General features: G+C 40.4%; 1 protein-coding gene across 7 annotated transcripts in view; it reads right to left on the bottom strand.

Annotated features, from left to right (window-relative positions):
* Positions 1-15455, bottom strand: part of LOC145353124 (sentrin-specific protease 7) — an 84528-nt gene that overhangs the window by 20552 nt on the left and 48521 nt on the right. For all 7 annotated transcript variants that reach the window (XM_080203503.1, XM_080203502.1, XM_080203504.1 and 4 more), the window contains 7 exons: positions 9762-9958; positions 8786-8923; positions 6651-6684; positions 4342-4521; positions 3626-3879; positions 1752-1888; positions 196-312 (listed from right to left, as the gene is read on the bottom strand). In XM_080203503.1, coding sequence (XP_080059629.1) covers positions 196-312; positions 1752-1888; positions 3626-3879; positions 4342-4521; positions 6651-6684; positions 8786-8923; positions 9762-9958 — 1057 coding nt within the window. The remainder of the gene's footprint in view (positions 1-195; positions 313-1751; positions 1889-3625; positions 3880-4341; positions 4522-6650; positions 6685-8785; positions 8924-9761; positions 9959-15455) is intronic.

Raw genomic sequence — 15455 nt, 5'->3', positions numbered from 1 at the left:
AAGCCAAACAAACCAAGGGCATTCAGGTTTAATATTTGGTACAGTTTCAGAATATTGTTAATAAATTTTATAAATTTCCAGACAGAATGATTGCAACATGAAAGCCAAATCTTTCTTCTCAAAATTCCCACCAGCTGTTTTGCCTCCAGTAAAATATGGCACTTCTACAGAACAATAAAAGGCCAACAAACTTACTTTAAATAGAAATCAATGATAACATCATTGAGAAACTCTCCCTCTTCCAGACATTCCAGATCTTCAGTGGTAACAGCAAGTCCTCCTTTAGTTGGTGGAGGAGGGAATACTATTATTCTGAGTGGGCAAAAAACACACGTTAAAACTATTTCCTCCTTTCTGTTAAATGAAAATCAATAATCTGAATAAAACAGTTTCAGTAATGCAATACCTGTGTTCGTTTGTGATACGTGTGTATAAATAACATGGTGGCAAGCCTTATTTTTCGAATATAAACTGGTTTTTACGATTGGGGCAAATTATGTTCTTTTTTAGGCTTCATTTATACATATTAAACTGAGCATCTGGGTATCTGTTAGATTTACACACCACAGTAAACCAGGGGTTTTTTTTGCTCAATGTTAACGAGGTTGGTGACCCTAATTGAGTTGTATTAAACACATTCATGCATCACGGTGCATTGGAATGCATATCTGCATCCTGCTGCTCCTTTAGTTCAAATTTATATTGCCAGCTTCTCTGCCATCATGTGTGATTGAGCTGACACCTGGGGATGAAAGGGCAGCCCAGATTACAAAGTCACATTGCCCAAAGCTTAGAAGCAGAGACACAAAAATAATAAATTATTGGCCCTGGATTTAAAAAATGTTTCAACCAGCTCTGGATGAATTCTTTCAGTTGCAGAGCAATTTCAACTCTGTAGAAAACGCCACTATATTGTGGATATGATAATAAACCCGATGTATTTTCAAAACATGCTATCTGAAAAAGAAATCCATGCAGGATGCTCATCCCATCGGGTACACATATTGTGAAAGATGCACAGAATGCAACTGTGCATTCACTTAAAGCCAGATCCAGTTCCAAGAGAAGCGCTTGGTAAAATGACTGATGATAGGTAGATATCATGTGACCTACGTTGGGTAAAATGAAATTTGATCATCTATTAATATTAATCCAAATTCTTTAGAGATAAGTAGAGTACCATTAAAATTATACAATTATTTTGCATTAAAGAGCTCCCACAGAAAATGGCTCATAACACCACAGTATGACAGAAATAGACTGTTGAATGCATTTTTTTTGTAGATCACTGAAACTACAAACATTATTATGTAATCGATATGCTGCAATATATTAAATAGAAACTTAGATAAAAACTTCAAGCAAATCTCCCACTTGTTTTTCATTAACATACCTCAGTTGATTGAGGCCAAAGTAAAAGAGGCAAACTAAATTAAGTCCACAGCACAGTTAGACATGTCTAGTCCACAGATAACCCTGTACATTGTTAAACTAAAACATAAATTAAATTTCTACTTTGTAGAATTCAAAGATCACACAAAAGCTATTGTGCTAGGATCAGTGAAGACAGACCCATCAGATTCATCGTAATAATGCACTTGGCATAATACATTGGCTCCTTACAAGCCAGTAATCAGTCATTTGACCAGACACAAGTCATTAAGAGCTGCTCTTCTCAAGGGCAGTTAGGGATGGGCAACAAATGCTAGCTTTGCCAGTGCTGCTCATGTCCTGTGAACAAACAAGCTTACTTCTGAACTGGTCCACTCTGTCTAAATGTGTGCTTTTCCTTCTCTTGCTTTGATGCAATCGAGACCACGTACTGGTCCTTTCTCCTCATGTGACACAAGGTGTAATTATTTGGCCTCACCGGGCTTGCACTTTCTTCCTACAGAAGTGAAAGTAGAACAATAAGCAAAAACTGAAGACATTTGCTGAAATGTTGCTGCCATTCACAAAGGTGGGATCTTACAGCCTTTTTGAAGATGTGCACCCGCCACAGGTTCTACAGCAGCAAAGAGTGCGTTCAACAGGAAACCCTGTTGACATTGGCGGGACACATTGCCTTCCACCACTGGGAAAAGGGAAAAAAGTCACGCCCTTTATATTGTTTTAAAGAGATTCTGGCGTACAGGTCCCTCACCAAAGTCCATGATTGCTTTCTCTCTTCCACCCACAAATGGCAATTCCAAACATTACTTCAGTGCCATTACTAGTTAACATGCTCAGACCCAGATGTAATAGACACTATGACCACACTTACAAATTCAATATTCTAATGTTTAAGTTTAACAGTAAATATATTTCAAACGTATTTGCAATCAGCTGCATTGCATTAATCAGCAGTTTTGAGAGGCAGATCTGACAATATTTCTGCTGAGCTTCAGATATTTTACTTAAGTACAATATATGCCAATACAGGGTTAAGTTCATTCTCATTAGTCCAGTATTGTTGAACAGAAAAACCCAACTGTAACAGCCTGCTTCACAATGATTACATTTCTGCTGCCCGTACTAAGGGCAAAATTTAATGTTTGTAGTGTTGGCCCTGTCCATGGCTGGAAAGCTGGCAGTAACCCTAACCAGGGCCATTTCTGCAGCCTATACAAAACTAAATGCTCATTAGGCAGTCTGGTGCTGGTCAATGGGACTTCCAGTACTTTGAAGACAAAAAGACCAATCCAAGAGCTGCCAACCAAAGAGCCAGGTGCTTTTCAGAGCCAGCAGCACCATCAGGGCATAGCCACTGCTAAAACAGTACACCCTGGGCCAGGAGCAGCACAGGAGGCCCAGATTAAAGGCCAGGTGAGTTCACGAGAGGAACAGTCGTGTGTAGAATAACGGCTGGGCTTTTAGTGGAGCCAGCTCTTGCCTCCAGCAAGGCCTTCCATGCACCATCTTCCCCTGCTTGGGTATTCCTGGCAGCCTGCCCATATGACATGGGTCCCCCTGCAGTGATGGAATGAGGCCCTCTAGTGACCCTTAATTGAACACTCAAGGGCCTCAATTGGCTTGTGGATAGGAAGGCCAGTAGTGGCTGCCAGGAAGGTGACAGCTTCTCCACCTCAAGACTTCCTGCTTAATTAATTGCACCCTGTGCTGTTCAGGGAACTTGACGATACATTCATTTCAACCACTGATCTGTTAGCAGCTTTTGATGGTTGCCTGAAACCTAGTTACATTAGCCTACATCACTTATCACTCAAAGACTGACATTGTAGTTGGGCAATTTTGTGGGCAACAAGTACCATCTGAAAAAACATTATTTTGTTTCTTCCTGTTTTTAATTCTCCTCCAGGGCTCATTTAACCAACTCATTTGAGATTCCTTTTTAAACAAGCCACATTTTGTTAGTTATGTAAATTATGTAGCAAAGACACCTGCATGAGCAGTTAAATGTTTTTATTATATTAACTGCTGTACTTCAATGTGGATTGTTCATATTTTTAAGTCAAAAACATATTACATGAAGAAACAAAAGACAAATTAAAATCAAACAACATTGCAAGTGGGTTTACTAGTTCTTTTGTAGTCTGAACTGAGAGATCCCCTGATATTTCACGGGACTTTTTTTCTTGTATAATTGCAGGAATTGTCATGGACCTGCGTTAATCTACCAAGTCACCTGAGACAAACGAGACTCCTGCGATAACGTAGCCATATCCACTTGTTGCTGCAAAGTTTTGAAGTACAACAAGAAGCTGTGCTCAGAATCAAAGTTAGCCAGTAGCTGACAAATTTCATCCAATGGCATAACGTCACATAAGTCTGTAACTCCACGCTTTTCACTTATACAGGTCATGATTTTCTTCAATGCTGTTGCTTCGGTTGTTTGTAAAGGTTTGAAAAGTTGAATGAAGATAAATTCATTGCACTTAACTGCAAAGAAAAACAGCTGTAATGAAATACACAGACCAACAAAAAGAAAATCTGTTTATTACTTTACAAATGTGGATCATGTATAAAAGACCTTGAATACAATCTCAGATTTGAGCTGATGTAGCTTTATAAAAACAAAGCTTCCCAATTTTATGGAAAACAATTTTGGAATGAGGTTTTCGATATTAATTTTGAGTAGGTTGGTAGTGAAGAGAGTTCAAAACTCACCTCCTGCCCCAGAAGATGGGCTCAAGGTGTATTACCTCTCTGGCATCAGTAGAATCTCAACCTGTAGATTTTCCACCCAATTTGCTAATATAACTGGACACCTCCAAATTGCAGCACAATTTCTAGTGCCAGAGACTTACTTAAAGTGGAAATGCATCACAAATAGATCTAAAACAATTGTTATAAAATAGAATAAAAGAGGTGGCCCCAGAAGAAGGACAAATACACACTTACAATTATGTTTTGAAGGACTAGTTTGTGACTGTCTGTAAACTTCATCTATGTAATCTGGAGCAAACCACAGGAAAATAATTGAGTGATTCTCAGAGACGGCGTCAGACAGTCCCTCCCACACACTGTATTTCTTTAAGTGAGATGTATCCAGTAATAATGAATGGTTTGTACCAGACAAATCTGCAAAACAAAATACAAGTTCAATATTTTGAAATAAATTAATATATTAATATCACATCATTATTTAAGACCATACTGAAAATCGTGAACTCTGGCTCTCCAAAAGTTAACCAGCTGTTTTCTTATATCACATTAATAATTGCAGGAATTTTACACAGAGGTGCTGGCTCCAATAACCTGCTGAAAAGTCAGGGGCGAACCCTTCTGTACTTGGCAGTGATGCCCCAGAGTCCAAAAGTTGCATTGTTAACTAGCTCGAGGCAGGATCTTCACTCCAATTTGGGAGGGGGTTCCACCTCTTAGGGATGGATGCTGGTCAAACAGCCAGCTGCTCTCAGTAATGCCACAAGGAGTAGTGGCCACTACTGGGACTACAGGAAGTACCTAAATTAAAAATACCATGGACCTGGACTTAAAGACAAGCCTGAGGTTTCACTGAGGCGAAGCGAGCAGAGGGGGAGGTGGAGTAGAGAAATGGGGGCTATCTTTAGGGGCACTTCGAATGGGCACAGGGTGTCCAAACAGGGGGCACCACCTAATCTCCAGCTGGCAACAAGGTTGCTAAGTGTTACCTGGTAGCCTGGACACTTGGCCCTGGCACCCATTTCATAGCTAAAATCCCAGCGGTGGTGGTATTGGCCACATTAATTGGTCAGTTAACGGCCTCAATTGAAGAAAGCTAAATGAGCCAGCTGATGCCTCCCCTACTGTGGTACAATCCTAGTGAAGGCAGGTAGGCAACTGGGTACAATGCCATCACCATAGCTCCCAATTTTACAACCTCATCCACCTGCCAACACAACCCCAAGGGGAGGGCATAAAATTCTGGCCAACAAGTGGATTTTGTGAATAAGTGGATAATACCTGCCCCCTTAAATTAACACCTCAACAGGAACAGGGATCATAGTGGTCATATTTCCTCTTGGCACTTTGCCAATAGATCAGAACTTATATAAGTGACAGATGTCTACAGCTTGCGGAATGAATGCAAGACATCACAACAGAGCTGACCCTGTCTAGCCAGCATCCACACAGTCAGGGATACAGGGCAACACTCAGGACAGCAGCAGTCTTAATAACAAACAGAAATAAGATCAGACTATATGGCCCCTTGATCCTCTTCCATGCAATACAATCATGGGGTTGATCTTCTGACCCAATCCACTTTTCCACCTGCTCCCCATATTCTTTGATTCTCTGGGAGATGAAAAATCTGAGTATATTCAACACTGAGATAGACAACAATGGAGTGTCAACAATCCTCTATGGTAGACAATTCCAAAGAATCACAAACCTCTTGAGTGAAGGAATTCCTTCTCATCCTAGTCCTTATGGATTCCCAATCTGTAATCCAGTATTCTAGATTCCCCAGATACTCTCGATATCTATCCTGCCAGGTCCCTTCAGAAGCTTGCGTGTTTCAATTAGATCATCTCTCATTCTCCGAAACTCCAGAGAAAATAGATTCACTTCCTCATTATGGGGCAAACTTCTTAACCCGGGGGCCAATCTAGTGAACTAAATCAGTCCAGGCAGCTATTCCCCTTCCTAACTTAGGAAGCATTGTGGCCAAATGTAGCGCTGAAGCAGCCATTCTAGCGGAGATCAGCTAGTTAACAGACCTGGGATGAAACCCAACACTTCCATCCACCTATATGACTCAGGTAAAGATAAAAAGTTAAAAATAAAAAATGGATTATGCACAACACTAAATTCAATTAAGATTAACTCAGTGGATTTCTCACCTGTGCTTATCAAACTCAAATATATGTACATAGTTGTAAATACTCACAATTAGGTTTGAAAATGCCAAGGAAAAATAAGTTTGACTAAATACCAGGTTCCGAATATGACTGATTTAATATATACACATGCAAGCAAAAAGTGTGCACGCTAATGTTCAGACTTCTGGCTAAGTGTGTAAAATAGGTCTGAACATCTTAAAAAAAAACATTCAAACCCAGGCAATCTCAAATCCAGCAACAATAAATTTAAAGTTGTACTATTTGGGAGTTTTACTACACGAGCATCCATTTTACCAAAAGCTTACCTAGTAAATAAGCTTTTGTTAACACTGAACCCCTTATTCATTTATAACTATAAGCACATATTATTCAAAATGATTTTACCTGAAAAGGATATTGCAATATTGTCGGGATCAAACTGCAAGAAAAACAAAGCAAAAGCTGTTTTAAAAAAGTCAAAAAAATGAAAAAAGACATTTGAAATATGTTCATATTGCCACAAAATAGAGTTCTGCTTGGATGAGGCTTCACTGGATTACAGAAGTACATTCATACCGACCTAGAAAATTCTCAAACCCTGAAGAACACCAATGTGGACAGACACCTAGCCCCTTAGAAAGAAACCAAGCTAATGGGAAAGGCCATGACTCAACATCACAATTAGTTAAATTCTGTTCCATTGGATTTCAGCCAGTATTTTGAGGTTCATTCATTTAAAATTTCTGGGAAAACCAAAATCCCTGCCAAATGAAGTCAAGGGATTATATCAAGTAATGCAACATGTCAGAACTCAAGCTGCACTTTTACCCAATATTCAGTTAACTGCAGTATAGGGGAAGATCACAATTTACAAACTGAAGGAAGATGTAACACTAAGGATGCAGGATTACTTTTGTATGGAGATTTAGGGCAAGTTCCCCTCTTTCTCCAGGAGTGTTTTAAAGACAGGGATTGGGGAAGACTTTGCAGCATTCTCGAGTGCCCTGTAATCCTGCCTTTAAAACTAAAAATAATTTATTCAGAAGTGTTCCCAATAAATTGAATATTACAATTAACTTGAGCTTTGCATCATTCAAGCTGATACGTAGAAGAACAATTTCCCTCAAGGTGGTAATGGTGAACCATCTTCTTGAAGGACTGCAATCCACACTGTTAAGGTACTTCCACCGTGTAGCTAAATTGAGAGTTCCAGGATTTTGACCCAGCAATAAGGAAAAAATGATGATATATTTCCACATCAAGGTGAATTTGAAGTGGCAAGGTTCCCATGCATCTGCTATGTTATCGTTTAGGTGGCCGAAGTCTGGGGTTTCAGGGCAATTTTGAAGGAGTCTTGGCAAGCGGCCTGAAAGCCTGGTGCATTGATCTAAATGAAAGATTCTACACTAGCTAGTGTTGGCAAATTAGTTTAATCCAGATTTGTGATTTAATTGTTTCAATTCTCCAGAAAGACCAGCATTTGTACTCTTCTGATTTCATTCTTACAATGCAGTTCACAACCACTACCTAAGAGCTGCTGGGGAGCAGAGCAATTTGATTAAGGTGAATTGACTGAGGGGTTTAAAATCTACAAATCCTGAGTTAGAGACTTTTTAAAAATACAAGTACTAACCTGTGAAAAATAAGTAAACTGCATTATAATGAACTTGTTGAAAGATTGTTGAAAACGCCAATAACATTTCTCATTGTGGGCCTCTAGTGGCAATACAAAACATCACATCAGCAATTCAAAGTAGATTTTCAGTATATATTTTGTCACATGAAATGCACTGGACAATGCAAGGCTCCGGGTTCACTGGACTCTCAAATTGGCTTCACAGGTAGAGGATGTGGTTAAGACATCGTATGGTGTACTGGCCTTCATCAATCGAGAAACTGAGTTTAGGAGTTGGGAGATAATGCTGCAGCTTTATAAGACCCTGGTCAGACCCCACTTGGAGTACTGTGTTCAGTTCTGGTTGCCTCATTACAGGAAGGATGTGGAAGCCATTGAAAGGGTGCAGAGGAGATTTACAAGAGTAATGCCTGGATTGGGTGGCATGCCTTTTGAGGATAGGCTGAGAGAGCTCGGTCTTTCCTTGGAGAGACGAAGGATGAGAAGTGACCTGATAGAGATGTATAAGATGTTGAGAGGTATTGATCAGGTGGATTCTCAGAGGCTTTTTCCAAGGGCTGAAATGTCTGCCACAAGAGGACACAGGTTTAGGGTGCTGGGGAGTAGGTACAGAGGAGATGTCATTGGTAAGTTTTTCACTCAGAGGGTGGTGGGTGAGTGGAATCGGTTGCTGTCAGTGGTGGTGGAGGCAATTTCAATAGGATCTTTTAAGAGACTTCTGGATGAGTACATGGGACTTAATAGGATTGAGGGTTACAGGTAAGCCTAGTAGGTAGAGATATGATCGGCGCAAATTGTGGGCTGAAGGGCCTGTTTGTGCTGTAGTTTTTCTATGTTCTAACAACATGCCTCTCTACCAACTTGGTCATGAACAAATAAAATGCTGTTTATAAAGATAACATACCATTACAGAACCTTGTTCATTTCCCTCAATTTCTCCCATATGTAGGGCAGCAAATGTTAGGTCCAATGTTGCTGTACTACTTTCCAAAGAGCAGTCCGTTTCCATTAACTTATTCTTCTCAGTTACTTCATATGCATCCTGAATACAACAGGTAGTCAACATTAATGGGATGCAAGAAAAAAATTATTTCAGTTCACTCTTTTTCTGATTTGTTATAGAATCAACATTTTCATTAACTAATTAGGATGCTGATTTTCACTGGCTTTGCTGAGGGATAACAAGATGGCAATGATCTCAAAATGAGGTGTTGCAACCATGTTGACACCAGTGATGTGTGTGAAAGTGGCCCACCTACAGGTGCTTAAAGCTCCTGCCCGCAGCAGGCAATAGACCCCTTTTAATATGGGAAAGATATTACTCCAATTTTCAGTTATGGTCAGGACTGCTTGGAGAGATGCTGGTCAGTGTCATAGCAGCTGGAGGACAAATGGGGCCTGCCAAAGGTAACAATCAAATTATATCTATATTTCCAGAGGGAAGATAAAAATCACACTTTGAGAAAGGAAGAATGAAATATTGATATGAGACAAAGTCATTCTGAATCAACAATCTTAAATCTACTACATCTGATGAAAGCTCAAAGCATCAGCCACAAGCCTTCAGTGAACTCGCAGATTTTAAAAATCACAAAAAAAATCAAAGTGCATATATTTATTTAGCTTTCTAACAGGGAACTGCAGCCTTTAGAAATTATGAATTGTATGAAATGATATTTTTTTTTACATGTTTTTAAAAGTTCATTGAACAAATCATGAACTACATCAGGACACTATCGTGAATGCATTAAAATGTAAATGAGAAAGGGTGTGCTATTACTGAAACATCTCTATGTTTTCTGCAGCATTACCACACAATTAAATGTTTTTAAAGCAATGTCATTTGATTCAATTCTTGGGCAGAGTATATTGTCAGTTACCTTTTCTGACATACATGTCTTCATATTCTCTGGTTCCACTTTTGCTGGGACAGGCACAGTCACGGTCTCTCTTACACTGTTCTCAGTTGACAGCGGTCTACTCCCCAGACATAAATGCTTAATCTCTGGAGTTAGTGTGGTACAATGGATACCAGAGTCAACTTTATCTGTATCTTCATCATCACTGGAAAGCACAACTGAAACACAACATGAAAAACCACATTCAAGCTGATCCATCCAACATTTTACACATGGATTAACACTTTGCTCCTATTGCTGATGGTATAGACTGGTGAAGAGTTCATTAACTTATTTTTAAATGGAGAACATTATGTCTCAACAGTTTCAATATTTCGAGGAACAAAATTTCATTGGTGGCCTAACTTACATTCAGACTTAGAATCCACATTGTATTAACTAGCATTGACATTCTTTATTTCAGGAAAATGAATGGGATAATGTTCCTGCACTGCAGGTTTTGGAGATTTGGGTATGAGAGACAGTCCACACAGCATCTGACACCAAAATCAAGATCTTTTTCATGACTCCTATCATTTGCACAATGCAATGGTCTGTTCATAAATCCCATTAGCAGCAATTAAGCATTTCTGTGTAGAAAAATCATGAACAAACTTCAAAAAAAAAAGCAAATACTATAATACTCATTGAATATGGTGCAACAAGAATATCACAGATTATTCACTGATTTCTTTCCACTCCTGAAATATTTATAGAGTACAAGTACTATCTTTTATTTGGCTAAACAGACAAAATTCAGAGAGATCAACTGAAAATTTCAAAACCAAATTTGACAGGTTTTTCGTTAGGTCAGGAAGTCAAGGCAAGCAAATGGAGTTGAAATGCAGATCAGCCGTAATCTAACTGAATGGTGGAACAGGTTTAAGGAGTTGGAATAACCTGCATCTGCTCCTTTGCCTACAGACTGCTCAGAACAGACTATGGCCTCTTCTGTAGGATCCCCCCACAAGCAAAACCTATCGTATTACAGATTATAGCATAGTCATGGCCCTAGATTACAGCAATAAAATTTACAGCAAATTTTGCAAAAGTGGCATTGACCCTCAAGATGATGTGGTGGTGAAATGTTTGTAAAGACGTGGAGCTGAAATTCTACATCTCACTTTGTTGGCAGGAATGTGGTTGAGCTTATTTTCCTCCTATCTTTGGTTTCTGCTCTAGAATCTATCCAAAATTTGAGGATCCGGTTATTTAACTACTTGGAGCAGGAAGCCCATGCTGGTAAGAGCAGACTAAAGGCATCTGCTTAAACTGCTGTCAGGGAATTTCACTCATCCCTCGAACACCTAGGTAACAAAGATACCTATATCAGACTTCTATTTATTGACTACAGTTCAGCCTTCAGCACCATTATTCCCATAAAACCCATCTCCAAACTCCATGGCCTGGCGTTCGGCTTTGCCCTCTGAGTGGAGTCTGCACATTCTTCTCTTGTCTGCATGAGTTTGCTCCAGGTGCTCCAGTTTCCTTCCACAGTTCAAAAGATGTGCTGGTTAGGTAGACTGGCCATGCTAAGTTCTCCCTCAGTGCGCCTGAACAGGCGCCAGAGTGTGGCAACTAGAGAACTTTCACAGTAACTCCATTGCAGTGTTAATGTAAACCTACTTGTGACACTAATAAATAAATAAAATTACCAATGACTGTATGGTCAAATTCCTCTCCAACTCGATTTTCAAGTTTGCTGATGACACCACTGCAGTGGGTCAGATCTCAAACAATGACAAGACAGAGTACAGGAAAGAGATAGAGAATCTGGTGAGCTAGTACGACAACAATAATCTCTCTCTCAATGTCAACAAAACTAAGGAAATAGTCATCAACTTCAGGAAGCGTAGTGGAGAACATGCCCCTGTCTACATCAATGTGTATGAAGTAGAAATGGTGGAGGGCTTCAAGTTTTTAGATGTCCAGGTCACCAAAACCTGTCAAGATCCCCCCCATGCTGACACTTACTTAAAAAAACCCACCAATGCCTCTATGTTCTCAGAAGACTAAGGAAATTTGGCATGTCCACTATGACTCTTACAGATGCACCATAGAAAGCATTTTTTCTGGTTGTATCACAGCTTGGTATGGCTCCTGCTCTGTCCAAGACTGCAAGAAAGTACAAAAGGTCTTGAATGTAGCCCAGTTCATCACTCAAACCAGCTTACCATCCATTGACATTGTCTATACTTCTTGCTTTCTTGGAAAAGCAGCCAGCATAATCCAAGACACCACGCATTCCGGACATTCTCTTTTCCACTTTCATCCATTGGGAAAAAGATACAAAAATCTGGGGTCACGTACCAACTGACCCAAGAACAGCTTCTTCCCTGCTGCCATCAGACTTTTGAATGGACTTACCTTGCATTAAGTTGATCTTTCTCTACAACTGTAACACTTCTGCACTCTCTCCTTTTCTTCTCTATGTATAGTATGCTTTGTCTTGACTGCATAGTGCGCAAGAAACAATACTTTTCACTGTACACCAATACATGTGACAATAATAAATCAAATCAAATCTGGAATAGCATTATGAAAAGTTCCATCCTATAATTATTTAGCTCGATTCTAAGGAAACTTAAGGCATGCTTAGAGCTGTAATTGGAATAAACAATCCAAATCTGGACATGGTCTTCAAATGAAATTCAAATTTGACCTCAGCTGGGACATCTTTTGTGGCCTTACGCAAGACTAGTGGATATAATTCTAGGGTAATCCATGAATTGCACCAGATGTGCCTGATGTACAAGCTGGCCAGATGACTTGCCTGCAACTTCTTTCATACAAAACTTGCACCACTTTCTGAATGGAACAGATGCAAGTTCCATCCCACATTTCAGACCTTGGGATTGCAAAGTCCCCATTCACTACTATTCAGAAATTCAGGGCTTGTCCTTTTGTTCCTGCATGCTGTAAATTAAATAATTAGGAGTATGCAGTAGCATCACAAATTTGTAGTGATAAGTCGTCAACCTTTATACTAAATAATTTTGTCCTTTAAAAGTGGTAAGAAGTCTCACAACACCGGGTTAAAGTCCAACAGGTTTATTTGGTAGCATAAGCCACTAAGCTTTCAAAGTGCTGCTCCAGGGTCTCCACTTCATCTTAAAAGAGGCCAGAGAAGCAACTAACAGATTCTTCAAAATTAAACTATTTTTCATTTGGTAAGAAACCCAAAGATAGGTTTGTGAGATTTATACTTAGATGCGTAAAATGAGAGGAGGCATAGTTTCAGATAGGTTTAATTTAATATTTCTGTGCCTGGAGAAGTGTTTAGGACAGATTTCAAGTTGAAAAAATGTTTGACTATTTGGGGATTCACTTCAGTTCCTGCTGAAATCTGAAGTGATCCGGCCCAGCAACAAATTTAGAAATCGGGAGAGGGTGGGTGGAGCTGGAGTGTTCTTAAGAATAGCAAAAGGGTGGCAGGTGTGTATTTTGAGAACTGTGAGGGAGCTGAGTACGATCACTCTCTCAATTCTGCTCAAGGTTGAGTAAGGCTGTAACAATGGAGTAAACATAAACCATCTCAAAACACCCACAGAATGGTGATAGAAAGTAGACTTCAGAATACTCAATTTAAAACTGGAGGGGCTGATTGTGGACAAGTCCCCAGGACTGGATGGAATGCATCCGAGGGTTCTGAAAGAAATAGCGGAGGTGATAGTGGATGCCTTGGTGATTATTTTCCAGACGTCACTGGATTCCGGGGAAGTGCCGGATGATTGGAAAACGACTAATGTTACGCCGTTGTTTAAGAAGGGTGCCAGGCAAAAGGCGGGGAATTATAGGCCGGTCAGTTTAACGTCTGTGGTGGGTAAAATGTTAGAATCTGTCATTAAGGAGGAAATTGCGAGGCATCTTGAAGGGAATTGCTTGATAGAGCAGACGCAGCACGGTTTCATTAAAGGGAAGTCGTGTCTGACAAATTTACTGGAGTTCTATGAGGATGTGTCTAGGGCGGTGGATAGAGGAGAGCCGGTGGATGTGGTCTTTCTAGATTTTCAGAAGGCGGTTGACAAAATACCTCACAAGAGGTTATTGCAGAAGGTCGGGAGACATGGAGTTGGGGGTAGGGTGTTAGCGTGGATAGAGGATTGGTTGTCAAATAGGAGGCAGAGAGTGGGGGTCAACGGGTGCTATTCGGATTGGCGGATGGTGACTAGTGGAGTGCCCCAGGGGTCGGTGCTGGGGCCTCAGCTTTTTACCATTTATATAGATGATCTGGAGGAGGGAACCGAGTGTAGGGTGTCGAAATTTGCTGATGACACCAAGATAGGGGGAACGGTAAATTGTGCAGAGGGTGTGGAGAGTCTGCAGAAGGATCTAGATAGGCTGGGCGAATGGGCCAGGAAATGGCAAATGGAATTTAATGTTGGCAAGTGTGAGGTGGTCCACTTTGGTAGGAAGAATGGTAGGAAGGACTATTACTTACGGGGCGAAAAACTGCAGCAGGCGACGGTGCAGAGGGACCTCGGGGTCCTTGTGCATGAGTCGCAAAAACCCAGCCTGCAGGTGCAGCAGGTGGTCAGGAAGGCAAATGGGATGCTGGCCTTCATAGCGAGGGGGATTGAATATAAAAGTAGGGAGGTCTTGCTGCAGCTGTATAGGGCATTGGTGAGGCCGCAGCTGGAGTACTGTGTGCAGTTTTGGGCACTGCACCTGCGCAAAGATATTTTGGCCTTGGAGGGAGTGCAGAGGAGGTTTACTAGGCTGATACCGGAGTTGAGGGGGTTGAGCTATGAGGAGAGGCTGAATAAACTGGGCTTGTGCTCGTTAGAGTTTAGAAGAATGAGGGGAGATCTCATTGAGACTTATAAGATGATGAATGGGATGGATAGGATAGAGGTGGAGAGACTCTTCCCGCTCAAAAAAGACAGTAGGACTAGGGGGCACAGCCTCAAGATAAAAGGGGGGCGGTTTAGAACAGAGTTGAGGAGGAACTTCTTCACTCAAAGGGTGGTGAATCTCTGGAATTCTCTGCCCGTTGAAGTGGTGGAGGCTGCCTCGCTAAATATTTTTAAGACGCGGGTTGATGGGTTTTTGATAAGAGAGGGGATTAAGGGTTATGGGGAGAAAGCGGGAAAGTGGAACTGAGCAGCGACAGATCAGCCATGATCTTATTGAATGGCGGGGCAGGCTCGAAGGGCTGGATGGCCTACTCCTGCTCCTATTTCTTATGTTCTTATGTTCTTAGAATAAAGTATGCTCCAGATGAATTTGGAAACAAGAGCTTTAAATTCAAGGTGTTATTCTGGTTAACTAGATTTACAGTTAGGAGAAGACTTCAAGAGACAACTGAAAGTTTTGAAGTAATTCTATTAAGAAGCTGGGATTTGAAATTTAAAGCAATTGACAGTGAGAAAAAAAATACTAAAACAGTCAAGGCAAAGAAAACTGCAAGGGCTTCGTTCGAAATCCTGACAAATTCTAAGATTTAAGTCTACTTAAAACCTATGCTGTCAAAGGATAGATTGTTAGTCAACGAATTATTTACATATATAAAAAAAATCCTATCTATTTGATAACATCCATATTAAATAAGGTCAAATGATTGGTTTCAACAGATCATTGAACTAAACATCTTATGGAATATAATGAATCAATGGACTTTCAAAGAATCTTTCAAAATATTCACAGACCAAAGAGTTGGTAACTTTTTCATTCATT

Source organism: Carcharhinus amblyrhynchos, chromosome 15 (genome assembly GCF_965287045.1).
Source record: "Carcharhinus amblyrhynchos chromosome 15, sCarAmb.v2.hapA, whole genome shotgun sequence".
Classification (NCBI taxonomy): Eukaryota; Metazoa; Chordata; class Chondrichthyes; order Carcharhiniformes; family Carcharhinidae; genus Carcharhinus; species Carcharhinus amblyrhynchos.
Note: the sequence above shows the minus strand (reverse complement) of the source record. Positions and strands in the feature narration are given on the sequence as shown.